The sequence below is a fragment of the Tenebrio molitor genome, chromosome 5 (genome assembly GCF_963966145.1).
Source record: "Tenebrio molitor chromosome 5, icTenMoli1.1, whole genome shotgun sequence".
NCBI classification, from domain to species: domain Eukaryota; kingdom Metazoa; phylum Arthropoda; class Insecta; order Coleoptera; family Tenebrionidae; genus Tenebrio; species Tenebrio molitor.
In genome coordinates this window covers 11,930,307-11,944,753 of record NC_091050.1, presented here as the reverse complement: position 1 = coordinate 11,944,753, position 14,447 = coordinate 11,930,307, and the positions used below count along the sequence as shown (strand labels likewise).

At 42.9% G+C, this 14,447-nt stretch overlaps 7 protein-coding genes across 14 annotated transcripts; 4 read left to right on the top strand and 3 right to left on the bottom strand.

Annotated features, from left to right (window-relative positions):
- Positions 1 to 99: 99 nt before the first annotated feature.
- Positions 100 to 2,848, top strand: Bmcp (uncoupling protein Bmcp mitochondrial). 3 transcript variants are annotated; one of them, XM_069048539.1, is made up of 7 exons: positions 100 to 965; positions 1,531 to 1,605; positions 1,653 to 1,800; positions 1,922 to 2,201; positions 2,252 to 2,370; positions 2,420 to 2,480; positions 2,531 to 2,848. In XM_069048539.1, the coding sequence occupies exons 2-7, from the start codon at positions 1,542 to 1,544 to the stop codon at positions 2,738 to 2,740; spliced, it is 882 nt and encodes a 293-aa protein (XP_068904640.1). In that variant the 5' UTR covers positions 100 to 965; positions 1,531 to 1,541; the 3' UTR covers positions 2,741 to 2,848. The 3 variants fall into 3 exon arrangements, with proteins under 3 accessions (XP_068904640.1, XP_068904641.1, XP_068904639.1); XM_069048540.1 differs by lacking the exon at positions 100 to 965 and having other exon boundaries at positions 1,001 to 1,605; positions 1,922 to 1,956; positions 2,005 to 2,201; XM_069048538.1 differs by lacking the exon at positions 100 to 965 and having other exon boundaries at positions 1,004 to 1,605.
- EMC5 (ER membrane protein complex subunit 5) lies at positions 2,763 to 3,477 on the bottom strand. The gene is made up of 3 exons (XM_069048545.1): positions 3,235 to 3,477; positions 3,124 to 3,176; positions 2,763 to 3,058 (listed from the first exon to the last, which is right to left on the bottom strand). The coding sequence occupies exons 1-3, from the start codon at positions 3,314 to 3,316 to the stop codon at positions 2,843 to 2,845; spliced, it is 351 nt and encodes a 116-aa protein (XP_068904646.1). The 5' UTR covers positions 3,317 to 3,477; the 3' UTR covers positions 2,763 to 2,842.
- Positions 3,478 to 3,607: 130 nt separating this feature from the next.
- Serinc (serine incorporator TMS1) lies at positions 3,608 to 6,325 on the top strand. 5 transcript variants are annotated; one of them, XR_011159827.1, is made up of 9 exons: positions 3,608 to 3,780; positions 3,836 to 4,188; positions 4,529 to 4,823; positions 4,875 to 5,058; positions 5,108 to 5,305; positions 5,426 to 5,464; positions 5,620 to 5,785; positions 5,836 to 6,045; positions 6,085 to 6,325. XR_011159827.1 is itself a non-coding variant. In XM_069048520.1 (8 exons), the coding sequence occupies exons 1-8, from the start codon at positions 3,745 to 3,747 to the stop codon at positions 5,966 to 5,968; spliced, it is 1,404 nt and encodes a 467-aa protein (XP_068904621.1). In that variant the 5' UTR covers positions 3,608 to 3,744; the 3' UTR covers positions 5,969 to 6,325. The 5 variants fall into 5 exon arrangements, 4 of the variants coding, with proteins under 4 accessions (XP_068904621.1, XP_068904625.1, XP_068904622.1 ...); XM_069048520.1 differs by having other exon boundaries at positions 5,836 to 6,325; XM_069048521.1 differs by having other exon boundaries at positions 3,611 to 3,780; positions 5,638 to 5,785; positions 5,836 to 6,325.
- Positions 6,326 to 6,585: 260 nt separating this feature from the next.
- Positions 6,586 to 7,817, top strand: pirk (poor Imd response upon knock-in). The gene has a single exon (XM_069048544.1). It carries the CDS (start codon positions 7,084 to 7,086, stop codon positions 7,564 to 7,566), a length of 483 nt encoding a protein of 160 aa, XP_068904645.1. The 5' UTR covers positions 6,586 to 7,083; the 3' UTR covers positions 7,567 to 7,817.
- On the bottom strand, positions 7,677 to 10,363 carry Ptpa (Phosphotyrosyl phosphatase activator). Its single transcript, XM_069048519.1, has 6 exons — positions 10,068 to 10,363; positions 9,932 to 10,020; positions 9,673 to 9,879; positions 9,280 to 9,622; positions 9,023 to 9,231; positions 7,677 to 8,509 (listed from the first exon to the last, which is right to left on the bottom strand). Exons 1-6 carry the CDS (start codon positions 10,144 to 10,146, stop codon positions 7,859 to 7,861), a joined length of 1,578 nt encoding a protein of 525 aa, XP_068904620.1. The 5' UTR covers positions 10,147 to 10,363; the 3' UTR covers positions 7,677 to 7,858.
- A 283-nt stretch (positions 10,364 to 10,646) lies between these two features.
- LOC138131487 (venom protease-like) lies at positions 10,647 to 12,429 on the bottom strand. The gene is made up of 6 exons (XM_069048537.1): positions 12,267 to 12,429; positions 11,869 to 12,213; positions 11,591 to 11,729; positions 11,380 to 11,540; positions 11,228 to 11,329; positions 10,647 to 11,048 (listed from the first exon to the last, which is right to left on the bottom strand). The coding sequence occupies exons 1-6, from the start codon at positions 12,334 to 12,336 to the stop codon at positions 10,735 to 10,737; spliced, it is 1,131 nt and encodes a 376-aa protein (XP_068904638.1). The 5' UTR covers positions 12,337 to 12,429; the 3' UTR covers positions 10,647 to 10,734.
- A 665-nt stretch (positions 12,430 to 13,094) lies between these two features.
- On the top strand, positions 13,095 to 14,415 carry LOC138131489 (SAP domain-containing ribonucleoprotein). 2 transcript variants are annotated; one of them, XM_069048543.1, is made up of 5 exons: positions 13,095 to 13,251; positions 13,406 to 13,555; positions 13,609 to 13,869; positions 13,952 to 14,071; positions 14,124 to 14,415. In XM_069048543.1, exons 1-5 carry the CDS (start codon positions 13,201 to 13,203, stop codon positions 14,301 to 14,303), a joined length of 762 nt encoding a protein of 253 aa, XP_068904644.1. In that variant the 5' UTR covers positions 13,095 to 13,200; the 3' UTR covers positions 14,304 to 14,415. The 2 variants fall into 2 exon arrangements, with proteins under 2 accessions (XP_068904644.1, XP_068904642.1); XM_069048541.1 differs by having other exon boundaries at positions 13,609 to 13,902.
- The last annotated feature ends 32 nt before the right edge of the window (positions 14,416 to 14,447 follow it).

Here is a 14,447-nt window from a genome sequence, read left to right as displayed (position 1 = left end):
CCATCCTGGTTTCTCGTCGCAATTCTACTAACCAATCCGACTAAAACAACGGTTTTACATTTCCACATTACCGTCCAGCTAAACGACTAAATAAAACGATAAAAACGATTGCGACGAGGAACCGGCATTTTGGATTTTGTTTTGATTGTCGTGCGTCATTAGAAACTACCGAATAATCGATACCGCTTTATTTTCTTTCATATGGAAATATACTTATGAAGCCATTGCCAAAATAATTGCGCATGCAAAAAAACCGACAACCAAGGTCGTTTCGAGTATTTTTTACGTCTTATTTACACCTGCTGTATTCTTGTTTACGAACAAAAGTGATTTGAGTTACGATTTTATATTTCGCGATCTTATTTACACCGTCTAAGTCTGAAGTTCCTCTTCTTTTTATACGTAAGCCTCAACTCTTTGTATTCTCCTGTATTATTTTTAGAAAGGAACGAGTAGTTAGCAAACGGTTAGGAATTTCTCTATGATATTAGACCGGTATTAATTATAATTGAAGTGATAAAACAATGTTCATATTTTCCCCACAAGCGTGATTACAACAACATGTATTGCAGAACTGATAACAGCTTTATTATTTGTTGTATGTCATAATTAAACCTGTATGTGATCTACAAATATGATCCTATTTTTGTAGACTATTTACAATAAGCACCTTGTTTTGTAGTATTATAGCTATTAAATAAAAATATACTGAAACCATGCCAAGACTGAGTTGGAAAAATTGTGCAAAGGTGTTAAGTGACGCAGGATTTTCGACAGAACTTTGCAAGATTTTTCCGACTCGACTTCGGCACGGTCTACATTAAGATGTTTAGCACTTTTGCAAAAGAAATTGCGATTGTTTGCGCGATAATTTGATTAGCAATACACCAAAGCAAACCGAAAGAGTCAACACCTGGTCCTGCGAGTCGACACGTTGGATTCCGGGACACTGTATTGCCAATTGTGTATGTATATTTTAACAATAAAGTCTTTTGTTTACTCGTGGGTGTAAGTGAACGACCTTACATAACAGGTACACTTCCGGCGCGCTTTTGGGGGCACGCTAACGTGACTACTTGACTAGTACCATTTTTCGCCGACAGTTGACCACTTGACATTTAAATGTTTAAACGTCATCACAAGTAAAATTTGAGCTTATTTATCGTAACAATTAACAATTTAGATTTGCTTTTCCAATTTCTTGTTCCACACTGACCGCCTTATCGCCAGACAATTACAATTTTTAATGACAAGACAGAAAAGTTTTGACAAGTGGGTGCTCGCATAATAACGAGGGGAATAATGGGTGATAAGCCCCAGTGTGCGTCACCGAATTTTTATCGCTTCAAAATAGGCCATCCCCGACGATTATGAACATGCCGCGAACACGCCACTGTCTGACGCGCGTCGCGTGTCATCGCCGGGTTTTCCCATTTGAGCTGGTGCCGCCGATAGTACATAACCTAAAAGTACAATTGCGTTTCGCATTTCCTGGTTTTCTTTGGTAACAAGTAAAATCAATGGTCGCAGGAGGTGGTGGCATGGGAAAGAGAGATTGGCGACCCTTCGTGTACGGCGGCCTTGCGTCCTGTGTAGCAGAATTCGGTACGTCCCGGCGCCCTAACCTAAAAAGCGTTGACCGACTCTTGCAGGAACATTTCCAATCGACACGTCCAAGACACGGCTGCAGGTGCAAGGTCAGAAGCTGGACAAGAACCATGCCACTCTCAAGTACCGGGGAATGGTCGACTGTCTGTTGAAAATCGGCAAAAACGAGGGCCTGGCAGGGTTGTACTCAGGGTAAGGAGAGGCCAAACGCCGTCACTGTACTCACGCGTGTGCAAAATATTCTAGAGTAGCACCCGTAATCCCATTTGTCGACGTGTTCGACCATAAATAAATGTGCGCCTCTCTTTCTCAGTATCTGGCCGGCGGTACTGCGACAAGCCACATACGGTACAATTAAGTTTGGCACATATTATTCGCTTAAGCGGATCATTGTAGAACGTAACGATGGTAAAGAGAGCGTCACAGTAAATCTGTGTTGTGCTGTGATAGCTGGGGCCGTGTCCAGCGCGATTGCCAATCCGACCGATGTGTTGAAAGTGCGCATGCAGGTCCAAGGCAGTCACGGCAATGTTAGTTTGATTGACTGTTTTAAAGACGTGTACACGCACGAAGGAATCTCGGGGCTGTGGAGGGTACTGAAGTGCGACGTTCTCGCTTCAAAAATTATTTTTCGCGGTTTTAGGGCGTCAGTCCCACTGCCCAAAGAGCCGCTGTGATTGCCGCAGTCGAATTGCCGGTTTACGACTTTTGCAAAAGTCGCTTGATTCAAACCTTCGGTGATAACGTTACAAACCATTTTATGTAAGTTGACCTTGCCCCACTGTTTCTATAAATAAACATTTTTTCGCAGTTCTAGTCTTTTTGCTAGTTTAGGAAGCGCGATAGCTTCCACGCCGATAGATGTTGTAAGGGTAAGTTTTTTTCCAAAGGGTCGGAAAAAAATTTTTTTACGCTTTTTCAGACGAGGCTGATGAACCAAAGAAAACTAAAGAAAAGCGGAGACCTCTTGCCAGCGCACATCTACACTAGTACCGCGAATTGTTTCGTTCAGACATTCAAAAACGAGGGTTTTTGGGCATTTTACAAAGGATTCGTTCCCACTCTGTTCCGGATGGGTCCTTGGAACATAATCTTCTTCATAACTTATGAGCAACTGAAGAAGTTGTATTAAGCAGCATTTCTTTTTTCAAGTATTAAGACTAGAGGCATTATTTATTTCAACTCTGTACAAACCATGCACTTGACAACAATTATTTCAAATAAATTATGCAAATCATTCCTCTTTTTTGTTTGAATTTTTTTGGTTACTATGTGGAGGACTGAAAAGCTTGCCTCGATGGCTGAAAGTGTAAAAGGCGGGAATGTTTCTGAAGGTCTCCCAAGATCTGTTTTCCAACTCGGCTGATGCCTTGATTTCTTTAAAGTCACCGGCCATGTTCATCACTCCATACATAATGACAAACAGGCTGATGCAGGCCTGGATGACGATCTAAAAATCGGTGATTATTCAACGTGACAAAAGACGTAACTATTAACTGTTATCTCGTAACTTACATCGAGCGGTAAATGTGTGAAATCCAATTCATTTAAACGTAAATATGAACGATCTAAAGTTGAAATTGAAAACAGTTTGAGGTTAGGTGCGACCTGGAGTCAGATACTTACGTTGAGCTGCCGAATACGCCACGTGAAATAATGATAGAAATCCAACACTTAATATGAACCTGTGTACAAATGTAGCGGGCATTTTAACTGAAATTCGAAAAATTTTTATAAACTGGAATAAACACCAACAGTTATTTTAACTTTGCGACTTTGCCCGTAAATGTTGGCAGTACTGACGTGACCATCACCGTGACATTTTAATACGACCTTTTATTTTTCGTTTCTCGTCAAAAATAATTAATTTTAATCATTCAAATTAAAAAGTACTAAATCACCAAGTCTCAGTTCCAAGCTAATCGTCGATAATCTCCTTATCACTGCTCTTGTGAATTACTTCGATGTTACATTTGAATCTTGCGCCTTTTTGAGCATTCCCGTGACTCACGCATCATCCAGCTGTCACTTTCTATGTCAACAAAAGACCTTACAAAAGAATCGCGATAGTCATTGTTGTGAAACAATTTTTTCTCTAGTGCTCAACAAATAGTGTTTAGAATCGAGTGATACAACATGGGTGCCGTTCTGGGCTTGTGTTCGGCCGTTCCGGTACGATTCACCTTGCAAAATCCACCACTCCGCAATTATTTTTATCGATTTGTAGCTCGCATGTTGCTGCGGGAGCACTGCGTGCTCGTTATGTTGTGCAGCATGTCCTTCGTGCCGCAATTCGACATCGTCGAGGATCATGTATGCCCTGATGCTTTTGTTGGGCACCATAGCGGCCTGCATCATGCTATCACCAGGCCTGCAGGACGTCCTCCGAAAGGTACCTTTTTGTACCAACAGCTCCAGCAACTATCTCCCGAGCTCGGTCTCGATTAACTGCGACCACGCCGTCGGCTATTTAGCCGTGTACAGAATATGTTTCATCTTGACTTGCTTCTTCGTGCTGATGGCCCTCATGATGATAGGGGTGAAGTCGTCACGTGACCCCAGAAGCGGCATACAGAACGGGTGAGTTGTGCGGAATTAGATAATTTACCCACAAAACAGTACAGATTGACCACCCTTAATTTGTCCCATTTATCGCGATTATTGTGACAAGACGCGTCAAGTGTCAAATTTATACGTCACGTGACTGCAGTGAACCAATTACATTGTTTCTTCACGAGAATCGACCAATGAGTACAAGGTCCTGTAACCTGTTGAATAAATCTGATAAGAATGTTTTACTTATGTAAAATATTAAAGCAAAAAACCGGAAGGCACTATTCTTCAAGACAAAAAGAATCTTGTCTTGTGTTTTACAATTGTGTTGTGTCGCATTTTGCGATTTTTCGGTTTTCGTTTACAGCTTTTGGGGGTTGAAATATTTGTTGGTGATCGGAGGCATCATCGGGGCCTTCTTCATCCCCGAGGGATCATTCGGAGAGACTTGGATGTACTTCGGTATGGTCGGAGGATTTTGCTTCATACTGATCCAGTTGATTTTGATCGTGGACTTTGCCCACTCGTGGGCGGAGGCTTGGGTGGGTAACTACGAAGAAACCGAATCTAGGGGGTGGTACTTTGCCCTGATGGCGATCACCTTCCTCAATTACGCCCTAACCCTCACCGGAACCATCCTTCTCTTCGTATTCTTCACCAAAGTAAGTAACCCCTTCACCTCGCCGGACCACCTCTTCACAACCACATTGCAGTCTGACGGGTGCGATTTGAACAAATTCTTCATCTCGATCAATCTCATCTTGTCCGTGATCGTGAGCGTGATCTCGATCTTGCCGGCCGTTCAAGAGAACTTGGCCAGATCTGGACTTCTTCAGTCTTCAGTCGTGTCTTTGTACGTTACGTATTTGACATGGTCTGCGCTCGCCAATTCTCCAGGTAAAACAATTTCAACGTCGATCACTCGATTTTGACACTCCCGAGGCAGATACCACCTGCAATCCTGGTCTTCTGGGCATCGTGGGCGCTGGTAGCAAGACAAACAACCACATGGGCTTCGACACCGAAGGAATCGTCGGTTTGATCGTCTGGATGTGTTGCGTCTTGTACTCTTCGCTCCGCTCGGCCAGTCAATCCTCCAAGATCACCATGTCCGAAAACATGCTCGTCAAAGACAACGGCGCCGGTAAGTCCCCCACTAACCATCTCGTCTTCTTCTGTCCTTTACCATAGCATTATGTAGTGCTTTATTTTTGTGTTGTTGCATCTATTCGTTCACACCCACTAATCTTATTTTTGTGTACAGTAAGGGGCAGCGGATCCGGCAACCTTGTCGAGAACGAAGGTACGCTACACTTAGTTAGATACTCGAGTAAAGCAATCAGCATAATGCTGTGGATGCATCCGTCTTTGTCTCTTCTTTTTCTATTTGTCCAAATTAATTTTAATTGGCGTAGGAGCTTATTTTTCTTTTATCACCCTCTCACTTTTGCATTGAAGGCTATATCCCTATCGCAGGTAAAGATGACGGCGACGGTGGAGAAAGGGGAGAGAAGAAAGTGTGGGACAACGAGGAGGAAACAGTTGCGTACTCTTGGACTTTCTTTCACATCATGTTTGCTTTAGCCACACTTTACGTCATGATGACTCTCACTAACTGGTACAAGTACGTATTTAAAAAAGGTTGGCGCCGGTTCGCTTCAGTGGAGATTTCAGGCCCAACTCGAGCTTCAACAAAGGTAATTCGGCGTCCATGTGGATCAAAATCATCTCCAGCTGGCTCTGCTTGACTTTGTACGGGTGGACCATGATCGCACCGATAGCGTTGCCAGATCGCCAATTCAACTAATCCTGTTTGTTTTGGCGTTTGACGGGAATATTTCTCTCGTCGTATATACGTGTGTGATATTACGTTGTTTCAGAGAAGTTATTTTAAATTATAACACGTGTTTTATTCTTGTGTAGATTTTTAGTTGTTTCAGGGCACACTCGTGAACTGGCTTGTTTGGAGATGTAACCTGCTGTTTACTACTATAGTCACTTCTTCAAACGTTGTGATCCAACTTAGTTGTTTTAATGAAATTATATATAATACCCAAATATACTGTAGGCTTCGTAGAATATTCTATATCGTTTTTTAATGTTCATCATATTTATACTATAACATGTCTAAACTTAACAATAATCAATAAAAGATAATCTTCGATTCTTGTGCCAATATCTCGAGTTAATGAAGTTACCAAATCGGTTATCAACAACTCCACAACAATTGCAATAGTTGTGATGTCAGTTTCCACCGTTTTCCACACGTTTACATTTATGCAACCAGTTATACACCGCACAAATACACTTCATTTTGATTTAAAAATAAGTATTTTTGGAAAACTAATAAAAACGGAGACATGTTATAAATAATAGAAGCGTTAAATTAGCAATTTATGGAATTATATGTTTCGATAAGTGTTGAGTAACAACGGACGTAATAAATTAAAAAAAAAAACAATGTAGGTCGGTACTTCACAGTGGTGTAGTTAACAGCTTCTTATTTCTGCGGAATACTTATCTGGTGTAGATAACGGGACGCTTATTATCTGCATCCTGTACATAAAGACCACAATCACTCCATCAACAATATGTCATGCGATTTATCAGAATCTCTATTCTGTGACCCGGAGCGCTCAGGTGTACTAAAATCCGGCGCAAATGTGCAATCCTGGGCCAGATGTGGCAATTACTGGCGGCGCGCAAACCGGCTCGCTTTAATTATACCATCGCGTGCATAAGGTCATCGCATGATTAATGAATACTACAAAAAACTGACTTTGTGGTGGTTCCCCACGGGTCGCAACTAGAACCCACGGCGCCGCGTTTTGCGCCGGTAAATAACCACAGCGCGAGCCTCCTCCTCTTAAACCGCCGCCAGCCCGACCCAGCACCAGTCGCATCAACCCATCCGCGCACAAAATGGGCGCACCTGTCCGCCTGAAGAAGTACGTGGGGAACAACTTGGCGCTGACCTTGGTCGGCCACGAGAGCAAGGCCTATCTAGTTGTGGGCAACAATTGCTCCGTCAAGCTGGCCGACAACGTCTCGTCGATCAAGATCGTGGGGGACAACTGCACGTTGCGGGTGGCCAGCGGGGGCGGCGCCGTCGTGTACGTGGGGAACAACGGCAGCGTGCATCTGGACCAGAGCATCGACGAGGATGTGGTGACGTACGTGGGGAATAACGGAGTGGTTTCTTCGAAGGACGGCGCGATTCCGCGGCACTGCAGCGACGGGGACGTGCGGAGATGCGGGAGTTCGGAGAAAGTTATTAATTTGGATGGGGAGTGCAATGTGACCGTCTCGGGGGTCAGGACTTGTCGGAAGCTGACGAAGCTCGCGACTGGGAGCTTGCCCAACATCCGGATCCATCTTGGGGGGGTCAGCAGACGCACTAGATAGCAGTTGCCACTCAACGAAACGTGTCCAGTTCCTGTATTAAATCTTGCCAAGCTGTATTATCTAGTTTAATAATTTATTGCGTGTAGTGTATTTATTTTTATTTTGTACAATTGCAAAACTAGTGACATTTAACGACTTTGACAGTTGTCCCGACTGATGCGAACAAGCTCAGACGTGACTTTGTTCCACATATAATTTTATTGTGTTGCTAACAACACTAATTTGACGATTAAATTATCTTTATTTAGCGATCGAGTATTTACATTTTATGACCCGCCCAGATCTGGTCGAATTACTTCTCCCTTGGCTGTCTTATCCCCAGATGTGCCGAGGTTCTCAGCCCCACCGTCCTCTCGCTCGGAATCGACTTTCTCTGTTCAGCCTCCTCGCTGTACGAGATCCTCCCGATCTCCTCCTCGACTTGTGAATATCTGACCGTCGCTTCCTCCTGCTCTTGCATCGACGCTCTCATATCTTGCGACCCTTTGCTCTGCCGTGAGGTTTTGCTCGGCGGTTTCATCTCCTCCACGGGTTCCCTTATGCTGGCCCGAGCGCTAGGAACGTCGCTTTGGGCCGACTTCTTGCTCTGCACCGACGGTCTGGACTCCCGTACATCGCTTTCCGCAGACCTGAGGCTCGTCTCGTAATCGCTCGCTTTCTCGCTGGGGAGCGAAGCCCTACCGGATTCTTTGCTGTCTGGCGCCGAAGTCTCGCTGAGCGATTCTTTGTAGCTGCTCGGGCCCGAACCCTCTGCTGAGGATTCTTGACTCTGCTCCGACTCTTCGGTCGAACTCCCCTGACTGCCCGTGTCCTTGGGGAACGGCTTCGGGGGCAGCACCAAGCTGGTTTTGGCGGTCATCAAACCCGTACATTGCTCCATCGGCTTCAGCGTGAACAAAGAACCGAAAACGATGTGCTGCACCACCGGAAACTTGCTCAAAACCTACAACATTTTGCAAGTTGTCAGTCCAAGCTCGCCGTCTCGAGCAACCAACACCAGAATCAATCAAATTCGAGGAATTCTTCAAAAAACTGTATTTTTTATATTTCTCGAATTCACGACAAAACAAATACTAGACTGGATCAACATATTTACGTTGTTGTACTATCAACAAATAGTGTTTTTTTTTAACATACATAAACACCGCATTAGTAACAAAGAACCGCAAGGAAAGTAAATATTTGTGGTAAGTTTGGTTTAAATCATTACCAGTGCCGAGACCGTAATGAATTCAACCAACAAAACGTACACTTTGCCGTGATGTAAAATAAACAAATCGTAAATAATAATCAATTTTGAAAGAATGGTGAGGACACTTGATGCGAGAAGAGCACATCACGTGGCCTCGATCCTTTGCGATTCCAACGCAAATCGCGACTCCGCCCATGTACTTCTCGTCTGTCAACTTGAATCGAGATTCTGTGTTGGTTGTGTCGAACCGGATGTGGTACTTGCCTCGGCCTTGTACATTTTGATGAGGCCGCCGTTAATCTTCGTCCAAGACGAGACGCCACTGATGCTCCACAACTGATTGGAGTGTTCGGCAAACGGTCCAGTTTTGACCGAGTTGATGTAATTGATGCAAGTCAAAAACATGTAGTCGTCACCGAAGTGGTTCAAAAGTTGCGGTTGGAGAAATCCGGCAGGTTCGATTTGGGGATGCGCTGAGAACCACTCTTAAGACGTGACTCGACTCCCGACCATCGACTTACCAAACAACTGAGAGCTGCCCCAGATGAACGGGACGAACTGGTAGTCGTCCAGGCTCCAGACGCCGTGACTCCCGGCGGGTTCCATGCGGTAGGTCTTCTGCAGCTTCCTCGCCAGGTCCAGATACCTGGGGAAGATGCTGCAACCGCTCGCGACCTTGTCCGCGTCTTTGAGCAGCCCGATTTTGAACAGGCAGCACATGAACATCACGAACGAGATTTCGTGGCCCGTCCCGTAATCGATGCGAGTGGGGTTGCCGAACGAGTCTACCAAGTAGGAGACGACCTCGGGGATGGCTTTGTACAGCTCGGGAGGCATCACGGCCTGTAGCAAACCAAGCGAATCCTGCAATTTTACTTTTGAGTGACAATCCGAGCGAGGAGTTTCGCACGAACGTCTTTCATTTTTTGAAACCACGTTCGGAAAGCCACATTGCCAAATCTTTGTGGCTGCTGGATTGGCGGCGTCTCGTCGATCTTGGCGTCGAGTTGGTCCAACATCTTGACCATTTTTTTCACGCTTTCGGAGCTGTTTTCGCTCCCCTTCGTGTTACTTTTCCCTTTGATTGCTTCATTTATGGCCAAAATGAAACCAAGATATTCCTGATAAAACAGAATTAATTCGGCGTTTACTCTATCGGAGGTGGATATTTACAAAGTATGCTTCTGATTTTTCCCATATTTTCATGTCGGCCGTCGTTTTAATAAGCTTAGCCGGTATTTCGAAGACATGGTCTCCACCAACTGAAAAATGCCATTGTATATTGGTCAATTTCGACGCACGTGCCTACCTAGAGGGGCCACGGAATTCACAGAACGTAACTTTGGCTGTTTTGAAACTACACCGCCTATCACATAAGATTCAGACATTTTAACAAGATTTATCTCTTCAATAATAAAAATACAACATAACCTCCAACGGGAGGACAGTTTGACAGTTGTCGTGGAAACCGGATCTCCTACAGATGGCGCTTTGATTCACAGAAATTTTCCAAGAACTCGAGGAATATCCTTGACCTTGACTGGTCTTCGGTCTTCCTGGTCTTCAGTTCTTGCGTTGATTGATGATTTTGTTGTTATTTCAGCTCACTTTTACACTTTCTTGTTTACCTTGCGCATTCACAGCAGTAACTAACTGATGTCTCATCCTCTCTCATCTTCGTTATTCCTGCAAAGACCCGACAGTGTCCGCTTAACAGCATTCGATAATACCGTTGGTAACCCATTTCACTGTTTCTTTGAATAATTTAATTATTACGATTTGGGTTAAATACTACCTACTTTTTTGGTGGGTTTAGTGCGCATTACACGTGTTTCACATGTCTTCCCCTAAAGGGGGGTTCCCAGTTCCCAAAAGTGTAGTGTCCAAATAAGAAAAAACTCTTTATTCTCTACCATCACATGTACGTACAAAGAAATCATTTGAACGATATAAATAATCTTAACGCAAACATTGTCTTAGTTCAGATTTTTTTCTATCCAGTCCACATACGCTGTAACTCTGGTGTACACTCCGGGGTATCCGGGAACAGCACACCGGAAACCGTACGAAACGATCCCGATCTGATAAACTCGGTAATTGTTTCCTTCGTTGATTTCATGCATCAGAGGACCCCCGGAGTCGCCTCCGCAAGCGTCTTTATCCCCATTTAAAGAACCCGCGCACAATATCTTGTCATCTATCGTTGCAGCTTTGGCAAAAGCACGAACACATTGCTGGTTGTCCAGAACTGGAACGAAGATTTGTTGGAGCGTTGAACTCGACGGTCCACCTAAAAAATCCATTAGATGCATTACAACCGGTTTGGGAAAGTTTCCAAACAAGCAAAAACAGAGAAAATGTTACAAAATCTCTCAGAAAAACCTATTCGTGGGTAGTAGATGTCTCGTAAGATTATTATTAAGGTGTTTAATTAGTTGATTGATTTGTATTTTTTTTTTTTGTACTTACGGAAAGACACAGATCCCCACCCTGCCAGAGTTGGGGAGAAGTTTAAGTAGCTCATGGAGCGATAGGGGTTGACTGTTGGCAAGCAAATGGGCCAGACCGTAGCTAAAAAGAACTGTTGCAAGCAGGAAGTTAAATGAAAAAGACTAAATTACGATTGTTGACTGATTCTTGGAGGGTGAGGATCGCGATGTCGTTGTTATATCTAGTGGGACTGTAGTTTTCGTGAATTTTTGCGTTTGCTAAAGATACTGTTGAAGGTTTGGCACCGTCGTTGTTGTCGAATAGATCCAAGTCTCCCAAACGTGCCAAGTACCTACAAATGGTACCACAATTATTTGGGACGCGTCTCACTTGATTTCTTACAGATCTGGTCGATTGTAGATGCAGTGAGCTGCAGTTAAAACGTGTCTGTCGGTGATCAACGAGCCGCCGCATAACCACTTCGGTAGTTGCGGGTTTTTCGCGTTTCTGTACCCCAGAGCCACAATCCAAGGGAATTCTCCTGAAATTAATTTTTATACATCTCTACCAAAATCATTAGCTGTGACGTCGCTTTTTCCAAACGAAATAAACAATTTTTATCTAACCTTGAACTCTCTTATTTATTATTATATTAATAATGCCGGACGCGGTTTTATTACCTAATTTCGCTGGTACCCCATTGACGATTCTGGGAATGGTGACGTTGCTAAAACCGCAATCTGGGCTCTTGGGCAGTTTACTGCTGCCCCCGGTCTGACTTTGAGATGTAGTGGTTTCAACATTTCTAACTTGTTCCGCCGTAGGGGTGGTTTCAACATTTGTGGCTCGTTGTTGCGGACAACACACTATAGCAGTTCGTTGTCTGTATTCGCAGACTGACGCCCTCAAATACTGACGGATTGTGTTGTTACGGTTTTGGGTCAACAGTAAATTTAATAAAGGGGCGCAGTCGTTGATGTTTATGCAAGTTCCGGGGTTTTGGTCCGGTGTTATGCAAGATGCGCCTAAAATGAAAGTCTTTGTGCTTACCAGTAGGTGTTGTGTCTTTTACCTTTACTTTGTCCATTCGTATGGTTGATGTTGATGCACAATAAAGCTACAACGACGAAGATGAACTTGGACAACATGTTTTCTTATTGTTTATCATCTGGTAGTCGGTCAAGTACTGGACATCGTGTTGTGAGATGTTGTTATATAAATTTGTAAATACAAGTTGATAAGAAACTGTCATTGCCGATTGTACTTTTAATTTATTTAATATTTTACTTAAAGAAGGCAAGGCTAAAGGCTTCAGCCTTAAGCTACTTATGGTATTTATCACAACTTAAACTCGAAAACATGTATCTTTATACGATGCTACCTAACTATACCATTTGTGTGGTTATTTATGGAGCACTATTTTTCTTTTAGGGAAGTAGGTAAATTGTTTTATTTTAATTTTATTTAAAATTTTGAATGTAAAGTTACAGACTCATTTTCCAAGGAGGTATCTAAGGTATCGAACAAAATCAAATACAGCACTCGAGACTGTGACTCGAGAGTAAGGCCGCTTTTGTTCACTTGAATTGCCGAACATGCAATTCGCGTGAACAAAAGCTCTACTTTCCTCTCTGATAGCGTCAATAACTATACACAAGTGAGCATTTTACGATGTGTAAACCTTCGTTTCTGACTTAATTTCTTCAATTCTCTTTAATTTCTGATTTCTTTCCCCAGTTCACAACATTAAATTTCACTCACATTTGTTACAGATTTCTCATATTGTTTAAAAATATCTTTAGTGTCAAATAACATGTGGTAAACACTTTTGGAGAGGAAGAATCAGAAACAACAAGGAAAAGACAATTTGTATTGTCGCGGGTTCGCGCCAGTGGTGCCATCTACTCCCATCATCCACCCACATGTGTATATAAGAGTAAGAAGAGTGAGGTTAAAATTTAGTAAATTGTTTCACGCTGAGGTGGTTGTTTGTTGTAAGGCGCTCAATAAAGATGGCGGACGGTGCTGTTTTATCATCTGGAGTGGATATTTCCAAATTAAAGGTAAATTCTAGTGTCTAGTTTGCGTGAAAAACTGCCACCTCAATGTTCCCATTGTCAATCCAAACATTAGTGAAAGTTCAGTTATATTGAGATCGAAAGCGTCGTGTTTAGTTTGAGGTTATGTTTTTGTGTACATCATTTACGTTGTTTGTAGGTCCCAGACTTGAAACGGGAACTGAAGAGTCGAGGCTTGAACGCAACAGGAAACAAAAACGAGTTGGTTGAAAGACTGCAAGCGGCTCTCAAATCGAACGAAAGGGCCAGCAATGAATCTGTCGACGATCTGGATGAAGACTTGTTAAACGTAACGGTTGCGATTGTATGTTTGAATAAATAGATTCACGGTTTGTTTTGAAGGAGGACGACGACGATGTTCATTTGGAAACTACCGAATCTGTAATAAGTGATATCGATACTGCCCTTAATGACACTCTTCCAGCAAAAGGTGAGAAACGCAAAAACGACGAGGATGAGACAAAGGACGACAAAGAAAAGGTCCCCCCGTCAACAAAAAAAGTAGTTTTAAACAGAAATACACCTCTTATAATGGACAAGAGAATATCAACGGAAAGCAAAGAAAGCTCAGAGAAATCCAATGGATCAACTGAAGAAAAAAAGGTTATTAAATTGTCAGGGCTCTCAGCGAAAGAAGTGAGACGTCGTGTAATATTTTGATGTTTTTGTGATAATGTTTTTATAGCGCTTGGAGATGAGGGCGAAAAAATTTGATGTCACTCTTAGCAATGAGGCAAAAAAAGTTGCGAGAGCCGAACGATTCGGCGATTCAGGAAACTCGTCAAGCGCGATACACACGAAAGTGGTAATGTTTGTGTTTTTTGTGTGTGTATTTTGTTTGAAAATTTGTCTTGCAGAAAACTAGCGTGGAAGTACTTAAACAAAGGGCAGAGAGGTTTGGGGGGTCAGTTTCCAAAGTGATGACCAGTCTTGACGTTCAGGAAAAAATGGAAAAGCGCAAAGCTCGATTTGGGATTGTCACACCGGAAGATAGAGCAAAACAGCGACTAGAAAGATTTAAAGAACCTGTAAAATAAGTTTTAAATTTTGTATTATAGAATTTTATTTAATTTACTGTATTCATTTTTTAAAACATCATCATATAAATCAATTTCTATGATTTTGTCCTGAATAAAAAGATTAGTTTTACGATTTCGTATTATTTTAGAGGTGTAGAGAAA

Bases quoted from the DNA above. Each gene is read 5' to 3' on its own strand.
- Ptpa (XM_069048519.1), bottom strand. From the start codon at position 10,146: ATGTCTGAATCTTATGTGATAGGCGGTGTAGTTTCAAAACAGCCAAAG. The intron at 10,021-10,067 runs GTAGGCACGTGC...GGCATTTTTCAG, and splicing joins GAATTCCGTGGCCCCTCTAG to TTGGTGGAGACCATGTCTTC. The intron at 8,510-9,022 runs GCAAGTACCACA...AAAATGTTGTAG, and splicing joins TCAAAATGTACAAGGCCGAG to GTTTTGAGCAAGTTTCCGGT.
- Bmcp (XM_069048538.1), top strand. From the start codon at position 1,521: ATGGTCGCAGGAGGTGGTGGCATGGGAAAGAGAGATTGGCGACCCTTC. The intron at 1,606-1,652 runs GTACGTCCCGGC...CGACTCTTGCAG, and splicing joins GTCCTGTGTAGCAGAATTCG to GAACATTTCCAATCGACACG. The intron at 2,202-2,251 runs GTACTGAAGTGC...TCGCGGTTTTAG, and splicing joins GAATCTCGGGGCTGTGGAGG to GGCGTCAGTCCCACTGCCCA.
- pirk (XM_069048544.1), top strand. From the start codon at position 7,084: ATGGGCGCACCTGTCCGCCTGAAGAAGTACGTGGGGAACAACTTGGCG.
- LOC138131487 (XM_069048537.1), bottom strand. From the start codon at position 12,336: ATGTTGTCCAAGTTCATCTTCGTCGTTGTAGCTTTATTGTGCATCAAC. The intron at 12,214-12,266 runs GTAAAGGTAAAA...CTTTCATTTTAG, and splicing joins CAACCATACGAATGGACAAA to GCGCATCTTGCATAACACCG. The intron at 11,541-11,590 runs GTAAGAAATCAA...TACCATTTGTAG, and splicing joins ATCTACAATCGACCAGATCT to GTACTTGGCACGTTTGGGAG.
- EMC5 (XM_069048545.1), bottom strand. From the start codon at position 3,316: ATGCCCGCTACATTTGTACACAGGTTCATATTAAGTGTTGGATTTCTA. The intron at 3,177-3,234 runs GTAAGTATCTGA...TTTCAACTTTAG, and splicing joins GGCGTATTCGGCAGCTCAAC to ATCGTTCATATTTACGTTTA. The intron at 3,059-3,123 runs GTAAGTTACGAG...ACCGATTTTTAG, and splicing joins TCACACATTTACCGCTCGAT to ATCGTCATCCAGGCCTGCAT.
- LOC138131489 (XM_069048541.1), top strand. From the start codon at position 13,201: ATGGCGGACGGTGCTGTTTTATCATCTGGAGTGGATATTTCCAAATTA. The intron at 13,556-13,608 runs GTAACGGTTGCG...TTTGTTTTGAAG, and splicing joins TGGATGAAGACTTGTTAAAC to GAGGACGACGACGATGTTCA. The intron at 13,903-13,951 runs GTGAGACGTCGT...ATGTTTTTATAG, and splicing joins CAGGGCTCTCAGCGAAAGAA to CGCTTGGAGATGAGGGCGAA.
- Serinc (XM_069048520.1), top strand. From the start codon at position 3,745: ATGGGTGCCGTTCTGGGCTTGTGTTCGGCCGTTCCG. The intron at 4,824-4,874 runs GTAAGTAACCCC...ACCACATTGCAG, and splicing joins TCTTCGTATTCTTCACCAAA to TCTGACGGGTGCGATTTGAA. The intron at 5,059-5,107 runs GTAAAACAATTT...CTCCCGAGGCAG, and splicing joins TGCGCTCGCCAATTCTCCAG to ATACCACCTGCAATCCTGGT.